This window comes from Pelophylax lessonae (assembly GCF_965119305.1).
Source record: "Pelophylax lessonae genome assembly, chromosome: 3".
In the NCBI taxonomy this organism is placed as follows: domain Eukaryota; kingdom Metazoa; phylum Chordata; class Amphibia; order Anura; family Ranidae; genus Pelophylax; species Pelophylax lessonae.
In genome coordinates, this window is record NC_138770.1 from 447,221,495 (window position 1) to 447,234,371 (window position 12,877).

Here is a 12,877-nt window from a genome sequence, read left to right on the forward strand (position 1 = left end):
GATGGATGGAGCCAAATACAGGACCATTCTGGAAGAAAACCTGATGGAGTCTGCAAAAGACCTGAGACTGGGACAGAGATTTGTCTTCCAACAAGACAACAATCCAAAACATAAAGCAAAATCTACAATGGAATGGTTCACAAATAAACCTATCCCGGTGTTAGAATGGCCAAGTCCAGACCTGAATCCAATCGAGAATCTGTGGAAAGAACTGAAAACTGCTGTTCACAATCGCTCTCCATCCAACTTCACTGAGCTCGAGCTGTTTTGCAAGGACGAATGGGCAAAAATTTCAGTCTCTCGATGTGCAAAACTGATAGAGACATACCCCAAGAGACTTACAGTTGTAATCGCAGCAAAAGGTGGCGCTACAAAGTATTAACTTAAGGGGGTTGAATAATTTTGCACACCCAATTTTTCAGTTTTTTATTTGTTAAAAAAATTTGAAATATCCAATAAATTTCGTTCCACTTCATGATTGTGTCCCACTTGTTGTTGATTCTTCACAAAAAATTACAGTTTCATATCTTTATGTTTGAAGCCTGAAGTGTGGCAAAAGGTCGCAAAGTTCAAGTTCAACTTGCAGCATCCCCTATTTTTTACTCCAGCCAGCAGTCTCACTCTGATGTCATCACATACAAAATAGGATCAGCAGTCCTGCATTGTAAGTGAGGATGTGAGAGCCTGTCCACAACCCAGAGATTTAGAGAGAAGAGGAGAACCCTGGCTACCTGGGAAGTAAGGGATAAAGCAAGCATTAGAGCATTTATTATACCACTATAATCATTATTAACATTTTTTGAATTTCTTAATGAATGTGTTGTTAACACTTTTCTATGTCACACATGCTTTCCTGACAGTTATGTTGTAATACAATATTTTCAATGAAAACGGATGGTAAATTTTCACTGTTACTCTGATATAAGTAGATTACCTAAACTGCATAACATCAGATCCAGGTACATGTTGTACATTAATGTTTGTGTCCAGAAATGTTCCTATGCAATCATGGATGTGCAGAATTCAACCCGTGTAAGCAGCATACTACAATTCACAAGACAATTTACTTACTCACACTTGCAATAAGTAATATTGAGTATTCCATATTCATTATGTCAGCAATATCATGAGCTGATGATAAACACTTTAAGTATTATTAAAATTTACTAAGCATTACACATACTTTAACCTATTATTTTACAATGCATTAAATTCATGTGTTTTTTTTTTTTTTTTTTTTATTATTGGTTTACCATAATGAACACAGTTTTATTTAGCTTGCATTATGCGATGTATACAGTACACACAGCCGTCTTTAGAAATCAAAGAACACATTTTTCGTTTTTTTAAGAATATTATAGATTACTTTTAAAACGGGAATTTTACATGAAATAAGTACAGACATATTAGAATATAATTTTTTTGAAGATCCATTCTAATTTCTTCACAAACATAAGAAGCTGCACACATTTTCATTTTACAACCCCAGTTCCATTGCAACAGTTTGAATTCTCACTTAATTGCAGTCAAGATTTTCTTATTTTTGAAAATGATCACAAGGATACCTCCTGACGACTTTGACCATTGAGAAGTGTAGTACTGGTTACTGTATTCTTAACATTGCTCTTTATAGAGGTCATTCGAACAGCTGATGAATTGAGTAGATAACTAGTTGATCTCTCATGACGTCTCTTTCTCCGACAACAAAGTTGACTGTTGAAATGTCTCCTAAAGCTTTCACTCAGCAGATAGAGTGCAAAGGGGTTGACACAAGAATTAGAAAAACTCAAGACACGTGCTACCAAGGTAATAATCATATGTCCCAAAGAAGGATCAATTTCATTATAGTTAAAGGAACGGTACATATATAAAACATGGTTTGGGAACCAGCAGAGAGCAAAGCAGCCAACAAATACTAGGACGATTTTTGCAAGACGCTTTCTTGTTTCCATCTGCAAAAACCAAAAAAAAGTTGAACATAATTAGTTTTTCCAACAATTTATTTTTCAGCAATACATGATAATGCTATTATGCCAAAGTCAATTAATTTAGTGAATGTTGTCCATTAACATATAACTCTGACTAAAATACATTTGTATAACTATGGCCAAGATTACATTATTGCAATATTGTCATATAGAGAAGGGTACATTTCTGTTCTGGTAATTATTTTCAATAAAAATGTACACTCTGGTTTAATGTGTTTAAATGATGTTTCAGCAAAAGGAAGCCTTGAGAAACTGGTACTGGCAATTGTTACTTTCAATGTTTCTTTATTGAAGTATAAACAGTACAAAATGAGCAAAGACATTTCACCTTCCTCTGGATAAACTGCCGGTATAGGACTGTGTATATGGGATTGTATGGTTGTCATTCTTTTTTTTTTTAATTTGGTTGAGCTAGATGGACTTGTGTCTTTTTTCAACCTGACTAACTATGTAGCATTTTAAAGTACATTAATTGTACATAGATGGTATACATGGGAACGTGTATTTGGATTCAGTAATGCCATATCATATGAGACCACTTCTGGGCCCACATGATAAATCTGCATATGTCCATATATAAACTTAGAATTTAAAGTTAGGGCATAAGAAAACAAAATATAACAGAACAATAGAACATCAAAACAAGCACAGTCAATAGATGTATGCTGTATTTTCAAGGTAGGCAGGTTTTAAATGGATTTGGCTTTTACATTAGGATGCAAAAGAAGAAAACGCTAGGATTATATTAAATTTTAGGTCTGCAGCAGAGATGAGGGGGATAAAAAATGTACATTTTGTTTAGTGGATTGCTTAAAGAAGAATTCCAGGATCCTGCTAAGTATTCATGTTTAGTGATGTCGCGAACATAAAATTCGCTGTTCGCGAACGCGAACATCGGCGAATGTTCGCGAACCGGTGAACATTGCGAACCGCCATAGACTTTAATAGGCAGGCGAATTTTAAAACCCACAGGGACTCTTTCTGGCCACAATAGTAATCGAAAAGTTGTTTCAAGGGGACAAACACCTGGACTGTGGCATGCCGGAGAGGGATCACACAAAAAAAAGTTCTTAAAAATTTTAATTTTTTGATAGAGAGCCAATTATTGGAAAAATTAAAAAAAAAATAAAAATAAAAATGGATTTGGATTTTGGATTTAGCATCTGGGGGGTCTAAAAAGTGTACCTGTGAAGTTTCAGCTCTGTAGCATGTCCAGAACCAGAAAAAAATTACGAATTAGTGTTAGGGCTAGGGTTAGGGTTAGGGCTAGGGCTAGGGTTAGGGTTAGGGTTAGGGCTAGGGTTAGGGTTAGGGTTATTTTTATGGCTAGGCTTAGAGGGTTAGGGTTAAGGTTATCGGGTTAGGGTTATGGTTAGAGGGTTAGGGTTAGGTTTAGTGTTAGGGGCTAGGGTTAGGGTTACGGTGAGATACTTAGGGTTAGAGTTAGTAGCCCTACCCCTACCCCTCTAACTCTAACCCTAAGCACTAAAAATAACCCTAACCTTAGCCCTGACCCTAACCCTAGCCCTAACCCTAACCCTAGCCCTAACCCTAACCCTAACCCTAGCCCTAACCCTGATTCTATTTTTTTTCTGGTTCTGGATATGCTACAGAGCTGAAACTTCACAGGTACACTTTTTAGACCCCCCAGACAATAAATCCAAAGAATTTTTTTTTTTTTTTAAGTTTTTTTTTTTTTTAAGTTTTCCAATAATTGGCTCTCTATCAAAAATGACAAATTTTAAGAACTTTTTTTGTGTGATTTAGTGTCTAGGGGGTCTAAAAAGTGTACTTGTCAAGTTTCAGCTCTGTAGCATGTCCAGAACCAGAAAAAAAAAGATAATTTTTCAGTAGAGCAGGGATGGTGGGAACCCCTTTTACACCTATATGATCTTTTTTTTCTGGTTCTGGACATGCTACATATATATATATATATATATATATATATTGAAAAAATACTCAAATACCAGCCCTCAAAGGGGCTTTTGGGGACAATATATATATATATATATATATATATATATATATATATATATATATATATATAATCACAGAACAAAAAAAATTACACAAATACCAGCCCTCAAAAGGGCTTTTGGGGACTATATATATATATATATATCACAGAACAAAAAAAATTACACAAATACCAGCCCTCAAAAGGGCTTTTGGGGACAATAGATATATATATATATATATATATATATATATATATATATATATATATATATCCAAAAAAAACCTCAAATACCAGCCCTAGGAAGGGCTTTTTGGGGTGCTGTCCTTACAGCAGGAGTGTACCAAGAACACTGGCTAACAAGACTGGGAACTGTCCCCAGCTATAACAGCAGCAGCAGCACCAGCACTTTCCCTGCTCTCAGTAACACAGAAATGATCTAAGATGGATGCTGCCCTTGCTTATTTATAGGAGGTGGGAGGGTGTGGGAGGGAGGTATTCTGATTGGCCTGGAATGTGTCTGCTGACTGTGATGTTCAGGGTCAAAGTTTGCCTCAATGATGATGTATAGGAGGCGGACCAAACATCGCATATGTTCGCCCGCAGCGGCGAACGAGAACATGCGAAGTTCGCCGGGAACTGTTCGCCGGCGAACAGTTCTGTACATCTCTATTCATGTTTAGATCCCTCTCCCCAGGCTTGATTTAATAACTGGTAAAGTGAAACATAGATGAAAGATGATGACATTCAGTGCAAACAGAAAAGGTACCAAATACTCCTAAAAATGCAAGCTGAACACTGAAGAAATATGGTAAAATTACATATAAAGTGCAGCACAATATTTGGAAAAAAATAAAATAAAGTGCAGCACAATAAATTCTAATAAGGGAATAGTCGAGAAAGTCCCAGAGGATCCATAAAGTGCATAGAAAGATGGTCAATCAAGCTCCTCCCACCTGTGAGGTATACACCGCACTCACCTGAAGGAACCCAATAAAAGCCTGACAGGTGGTACCAAAAGATATATTCAGGTGACCAGGGAATATGCAGGGGGACTCTCCACAGAAAGATCCAGGCAGCCAATTTATATGCAGAGGAACCTCTTCACAGAATTCAGACTTTTGCCCATTTACCAGTTAATGCTCATATAAACAAAAGGACAGCATCTAAGCGCTCTCCGTTTAATAGCTAATTTATTAAAAGACAATAAAAATCACACTCACATTTGATGATAAGAAATTCAGCATGTAAAGTGCCTCACGGATGACGTGAGTGGTGCCACTGCAAAGTAAAAAATATAACGGCTTTTTTTTTTTTTGTATATTTAGCAGAAGTAGAGGATTGAACTATAATAGTCATTGATTCAGTAGGGACTCTAGGAACAATATATATGGGGCACATAAGATACCCCAGTCAAAATTGGGGGGGGGGGGGGGGGCACTAACAATTTTCACCAACTAAATAGGTATATATAGATAAGATTGTAAAATATAAGAGTGCAATGATACCTTTTTATTGTACTAGCCTAACACCTAAAAGATAAGCTTTCAAGCGTTTTCCACACAAGAGATGGTAAGAGATTGTGGACATGGCACAAGAATTGATCAGAGAATGCAGACAAGGCACAATGAATGGTCAGAGACAGCAGACATGGCACAAGAGCCAGTCAGAGACTGCCGACATGGCACAAGAGTTGATCAGAGACTGCAGACATGGCACAAGGAATAGTCAGAGACTGCAGACATGGCACAAGGGATGGTCAGAGACTGCAGACATGGCACAAGAGACGGTCAGAGATTGCAGACATGGCACAAGGGATGGTCAGAGGCTGTAGACATGGCAAAAGGGATAGTGAGAGGCTGCAGACATGGCACATGGGATGTTCAGAGACTGAAGACATGGCACAAGGGATGGTCAGAGACCTAATACATGGCACAAGGGATGGTCAGAGGCTGCGGACATGGCACAAGGGATGGTCAGAGACTGCAGACATGGCACAAAGGACGGTCAGAGACTGCAGACATGGCACAAGAGTTGGTCAGAGACTGCAGACATGGCACAAGAGTTGGTGAAAGACTGCAGACAGGGCACAAGGGATGGTCAGAGACCTAAGGCAAGGATTAAAGAGATGGTCAGAGATTGCAGACATGGCACAAGGGATGGTCAGAGACTGCAGACATGGCACAAGGGATGGTCAGAGACTGCAGACATGGCACAAGAAACAGTCAGATAGTGCAGACATGGCACAAGAAATGATTAGAGACTGCTTACATGACACAAGAGATGATCAGAGACTGCGGATATGGCACGAGGGATAGTCAGAGACAGTGGACATGGCACAAGGTATAGTCCGAGACAGTGGACATAGCACAAGGGATTGGATAGTCAGAGACTGTGAGCATGGCACAAGGGATGGTTCGAGACTGCAGACATGACACATGAGACCGTCAGAGACTGCAGATATGGCACAAGGGACAGTCAAAGAATGCGGACATGGCACGAGACAGTCAAAGAATGCTGACATAGCACAAGTAATACTCAAAGTATGCAGACACAGCAAAAGGTATGGTCAGAGACTGAGGACTAGCGATGAGCTGAACACCCCCCTGTTCATTTCGCACCAGAACATCTTGAACCGGGGAAATGTTCTAGCGAACATATGAACACAAACATGAAAAATCACAAGTCCTCATTTTAAAGGCTTAAATGTAAGTGACCATTAATCACCCGGTGGGCAAGGATTCAAACCCACTGCTTCTCAGCCTCTCACTTGCTAGCATGTTATTCTAACAGCTACACCACCGAGGCAGCTGAGTAACCTAAGACTCTCTCTGCTTAACAATTCCCTATCTGAGTTTGACAGCTCTTTTTCAGGGCTCTGACATCACCAGCAAACCATAATCCATTGCTCAGGTACAGTGAATAAATTACTGACGTCACTTCAGAAGGGTGGGGCAATAATAGGTTTTAATTAAAATCCATAATTAATATTACTCACCCGCGGAGTCAAACTCACAGCCTTTCATTTGTAAGCTCGTTTTTTACCAGCTAAGCCACCGAGCCAGCTGACTAACCTTGGACTCTCTTTGGCTAACTAACTTCTATCTGAGTTTGACAGCTCTTTTATAGGGCTCTGACATTGCCCCATAATCCATTGCTTTAGGTGCAATGAATAAATTACTGACGTCAGTGATTTATTCACTCTGCACCTAAGCAGTGCATTGTGGGACTGCTTGTGACGTCAGGTCACTATATAAGAGCTGTCAAAATCAAAACAGCTCATTCCACAGGAAGCGTCCGGAGAAGAAGGAGCTTCTTCTTTTTTTTCTTTCTATTTTTCAGGCGGATGGGCGACTGATCATCTGGGGACAGTATTTTTCTATTTTTTAATAATTTAACACTTTTTTGGTGAATGGGCAGGGGTACCATGTGCCACCGTCAAGTACAGTTAGGTTGAATACACTTTCCCTGCCTAACTAACTCCACACAGTGGATGAGATAAAAGTTAGAGAGAGTGTATTCAGCTTAAGCAGACTTGGTGGTGTAGGTGGTAGAATACCAGGCTTGCAATGATAAGAGCTGTGAGTTCAATTCCCCCTGCAAGCCAGGGATTTAATTATTGGAATTCAGAAGTCAGAGAGTCAATGATAATGCGGGAACTTGAAGTTCCCGCGAAGAAGCCCATTTGTTCGTCATTCGATGAACGAGCAAACAGCCAATGTTCGAGTCGAACTTACGTTCGACTTGAACTCAAAGCTCATCCCTACGGCGGACATGGCAAAAGGGATGGTCAGAGACTGCAGACATGGCACAAGAGATGGTCACAGAATGCGGACATTGCACAAGAGATAGTCAAAGAATGTGGACATGGCCCAAGGAATGGTCAGAGACTGCGGACATGGCACAAGGGATGGTCCGAGACTGCGGACATGGCACAAGGGATGGTCCGAGACTGCGGACATGGCACAAGAGATGGTAAGAGACTGCAGACATGGCACAAGGGATGGTCAGAGACTGCGAACATGGGAAAAGGGATGGCCAGAGACTGCGGACATGGCACAAGAGATGGTCAGAGACTACGGACACGGCACATGCAGTCTCTGACCATCCTGTGTGCCATGTCCACAGTCTCTGAAGTTCAGCTGAACATGTCAGGGCTCACTGGGAGTTCTGGTTCCAACAACAACTGGTGGGTGACAGGTTTACTTTAAAGCTTATAGCCAACCCCCAACCTTCACTCACCTGGGGCCAGGTCCTCCTCTGCACATCTGTCTCTGACAGACAAACCTTCACACTGGCACTGAACAGCAGAATGATGTCCGTGTGCAGAGGAGAAGCATGTCCCCCGGGAACAAGGCATGGCTGTCAGAGTTCCCAGCCAGCTGCTGCCCGGGAGTAGGAGAGGGGAGTGCAGGTCATCAGGAAGAGCACCAGACTGCGCAGGGTAATGGTTCACCTGGGGAGCCTCAGAGACCCCCCGCAACTCCTCAGTCTAGTCTGAATGTGGCAACCCTAGGTGCAGTGGGAGGACAATCACAGCAGCCATGTCCTGTGTCTATTTCTCTTCCTGTGGCAGCTAAAAGCCGGGGAGGGGAGAGGGAGCAGAAACTGGCTTTACCACAAAATAAAAAATGTACCAATAAATATAATCAAAAAAACAAATCCAATTCACAAACAGAACAGGGAGTAAAAAAATTTGATATTTATCACCGGGGTTTTGCTGGCAGTATCACATGTGGTATTTGTCAAAAACAGCATGGGGGGGTCCCCCCCAATAGCTGCTTGCTAGGGAGTGGATCGGGAAGCCAGCCACTCCATCCTGAACAATGGATGACTCATCAGCTATCAGCAAGATGTCCGCTGACAGCTGAATGTAAAAACAACATGCTGGCAATTAAAAATTTTGAAAAAAAAAATCAGCCCCCCACCTCAATGCATACAATGCCCTTCGGGTCTAGTATGGATTTTAAAGGGTACCCCATTTCAAAAATTTTCAAAAATGGTGTGGCCCCCCCAAAATCCTTACCAGACCCCTTATCCGAGCATGCAGCCTGGCAGGCCAGGAAAGGGGGGAATGATTATTAAATTAATGTTTCTTCCGGAAGGAAGGGCTGATAAAGGGGTGTGTTTTAGCTACTTCAGCTCCAGAAGAATTACTCCCCTTCATGACCAGGCTTCATATGATACAGCACTGTGTTACTTTAACTGACAATCACATGGTCTTGTGACACTGTACCCAAATAAAACAATTTTCCCACAAATAGAGCTTTATTTTGGTGGTATTTCATTACCTCTGTGTTTTTTATTTTTTTGTGCTATGAACAAAAAAAAAATTGAATAAAAAAGCAATATTTTTTTCTTTCTGCTATAAAACATATTGAATAAAAAAAATGGAAAAAAATCTAAGTTCTTCATAAATTTAGGCCAATATGTATACTGCTACATATTTTTGGTAAAAAAAAATCCCAATAAGTGTATATTGATTGGTTTGTAAAAGTTATAGCGTCTATAAACTATGGGATATTTTATTAATTTTTATTCAATTTTTTTTTTTTTACTAGTAATGGTGGTGATTAGTGACTTATAGCATGACTGCAATATTATGGCAGACATTCGGACACATTTGACACTTTTTGGGTACCAGTGATACTAATACAGTGATCAGTGGTAAAAAATATGCACTGTCATTGTACTGATGACACTGGTTGGGAAGTGCAGGGAGGTGCTTTTACTAAGGGAAGACATGGATTCTAGTCCCTGCTTTGCAGAGACACAGCATTCATGCCTTCCCCCCTGTCAGAACGGCGTTCTGCCTTGTTTAAATAGGAAGACTGCCATTCTGTGTCTCTGCAGGATGATCGGCGGGTTCTCGACGGACATCAAGCCCATGGTACCCGCTGATCAGATTGAGCCGGCAGTGGCACGCATTCACGCCCACTACCCAGAAGAGCTGGCCAAAGTATATACGTGATCCTGCATACAGCTGCCATCCTGTAGCCACTAAAGCTGCTATAGGGCAGTCAGGAAATGGTTAAAGACTAAGTTCAGCTTTTGGGAAAAAATAAGAAATGCACATATTTTTGCAGAAAAAGAACAATTATTATTTTTTTCGGGTAGAACCTGGCAAAGCATTGCCTCAATGATTAGTGCATCAGAGGTGCAATTTCATGTTCCTTCAGACAATTCCTACAACTTTCTGGCCATACATCTGCATGCGCTGTCAGTATGAAAGCTGCAGAGCTTGTGAATGAATTACGAATGCACTCATCAGCACCCTTGCAGTTCATTAAGAGCTACAAGCCACCTGGCCTGTTAAAAGATGTGACTTGTAGTTCTCTCATTTACAGATTCCTTTTGAATGAATGTGTGGGCAAAGCCTGCTATTAAAAAGTGACAGCAGGTACAGGGAAGAAACACCCACCCGCTGTCATAGGGGGGAAGATCAGGAGGGGGTGAGGAGGACAAGTGCTGGAGCATGTTAAACGTTATACCCTAAAAATGGGTGCAATGTGTAACATGCTCCAAAAGGTGGACTTCTCCTTAAAATTTAAACTTGCATGTGGTTCTGAGCAATGATTAAATGAACTGTTAACTCCACATATGCATTTTACATTGTTTTTAAACTTTTAAACTTCCATCACCTAGGAACCACCACTTCTGGACACTTTTATTGAGACGGCTCTAAGGCTCCTTTCAGACACAGGGAAGACTGTGTTCTTAACAGCAGGAGATCTACTCACAGATGTCCGACCGATCAGAGCAGAGCAGGCAGATGACAGATCTGTGTCTGTTTAGTTTATTCAGAGCAGACATGGTAAGAGGTAGGTGGGTAGGTGTAAAGAGGTAGGTGGGTAGGTAGATGACAAGTCTGTTTACACCTCCAGGTCCATAGGGATGAATGGACTGTCCAAATTATGTTTTCCTGAAAAATTGACAAGTCGACCTGATCAGAACCGTTGTGTGAAAGGGGCCTTAGAGCCCAACTCTGGGCAATTAAAAAATGATCCCTTCAAACAGGACTGCGCCTGCATTGCAAGGGTAATTGCTCATTTATGTTTTGGGGAACAATAAAATCAGATATACTTACCTGATGCTCAGCTCCTTCCCAAATCCAGAGTGGTTCCTACAGCTTCTTAAACCCCCACACTCTAGTGGTGTAGGGTCCTCACTAAATTAAGATCAGAAGACGTGAGGATGCCAAGGGCCAGTCCACTGCTGGATTGTGGGGGAACATCTCCAGCTGGGGAAGTGGAGGATCATGTAAGTAAAACATTTTTTTCTCTCCTCTGGACAAAATGAGCTATTAACACTTGCAGTGCGGGCAAAACCCCACTGTAAGGAATTATTTTTTATCTGCCCAGAGTTGAACTTTAAATGCTGCTAAAGAATGTGTTCCAGCCCGCTGGAGAGAAGAATTTCCACCCTCAACACACCTTTGGCCTAACAAAGTAAAAGAACATAAAAGAATGGAAGATCTGACTCATGCCCACAAAATGGTCTGATGTGTGCAATGAGACCTGGCTCTATTTCCTTCAGTTCCCTTTTTCAAGTGAAGGTAGATGCCTACTATCTGGTCAGACTTAAAGCAGCTACTTCATGTTTACATTTTTTTTCGCTCTAGATCTTTCATTCCTTATCTCATACATATTTCACCACATCCCCTATTACCTAAATGAGTAAGATTGCTTTCTATCCCTCAGTGGTTCTCTCCCCTTCTCTCCACCCAAACAAGTATCTATAACCATCCCCTTAACACCCTACCTGACTAGACCTCCCCATTACTTTCTTGGTCCTTTTCCCCTACCTTAATCCCTCATTATACACAGAGTTGTATAAAGTACTCGAAAACCCATACTTGAGTAAAAGTACAAGTGCTCAATCAAAAAGTGACTTGAGTAGAAGTGGAAGTGCTCAATCAAAAAGTGACTTAAGTAGAAGTACTAAAGTATTCAACATTTTTTGTACTTAAGTATTGCAAGTAGTTTTTTTTTACATTTTGCTACTCAAGTACTGAAAGTAAAAGTACCAGTAGTTTTGAAAAAAAAAATTGCTACTCAAGTACTGAAAGTAAAAGTACAAGTACTGTGTTATGTAGTTATTAAAGAAAGAAGTCAAAAGTTTGAACATCTTATTGTCTTTTATTATTTCAAATGCAGCTTTTATTTATGCATACAGTAGCATTTATTTTCGTATGTGCTGATAATAAACATGTTTTGAGCTTCATGAAACCTGCCATCTACTGTTCTGGCAGTGGTAATTTTTATAATAGTAACGAGTAACTATGCAGCACAAAAAAAAAATATTGGAGTAGAAGTATAGAAATCATCGAAAAAATTTAGTAAAGTAAAAGTGGAAGTAGGAGAAAAAAATTCTTCTCCAGGAAAGTACAGATACCGCCTTTCGGTACTTAAGTACAGTAGTGAAGTAGTTCTACTTAGTTACTATACATCTCTGATTATACAGTAGATTAAAAAAGAGCCTACATTCAGTGAGAAAACCAATTCCTAATGCCTTGGATGACTCAAATGCACATACTCATATACAGGTCCCTCTCAAAAAATTAGCATATTGTGATAAAGTTCATTATTTTCTGTAATGTACTGATAAACATTAGACTTTCATATATTTTAGATTCATTACACACAACCGAAGTAGTGCAAGCCTTTTATTGTTTTAATATTGATGATTTTGGCATTCAGCTCATGAAAAACCAAAATTCCTATCTCAAAAAATTAGCATATTTCATCCGACCAATAAAAAAAAAGTGTTTTTAATACAAAAAAGTCAACCTTCAAATAATTATGTTCAGTTATGCACTCAATACTTGGTCGGGAATCCTTTTGCAGAAATGACTGCTTCAATGCGCGTGGCATGGAGGCAATCAGCCTGTGGCACTGCTGAGGTGTTATGGAGGCCCAGGATGCTTCGATAG

At 40.1% G+C, this 12,877-nt stretch overlaps 1 protein-coding gene across 1 annotated transcript in view; it reads right to left on the reverse strand.

Moving 5' to 3' along the window:
• Positions 1-1,319: 1,319 nt before the first annotated feature.
• Positions 1,320-12,877, reverse strand: part of NMBR (neuromedin B receptor) — a 487,260-nt gene continuing 475,702 nt past the window's right edge. Inside the window, exon 3 of the mRNA XM_082252269.1 lies at positions 1,320-1,952. Within this exon, the coding sequence (XP_082108395.1) occupies positions 1,554-1,952 (399 nt within the window). The 3' untranslated portion in view covers positions 1,320-1,553. The remainder of the gene's footprint in view (positions 1,953-12,877) is intronic.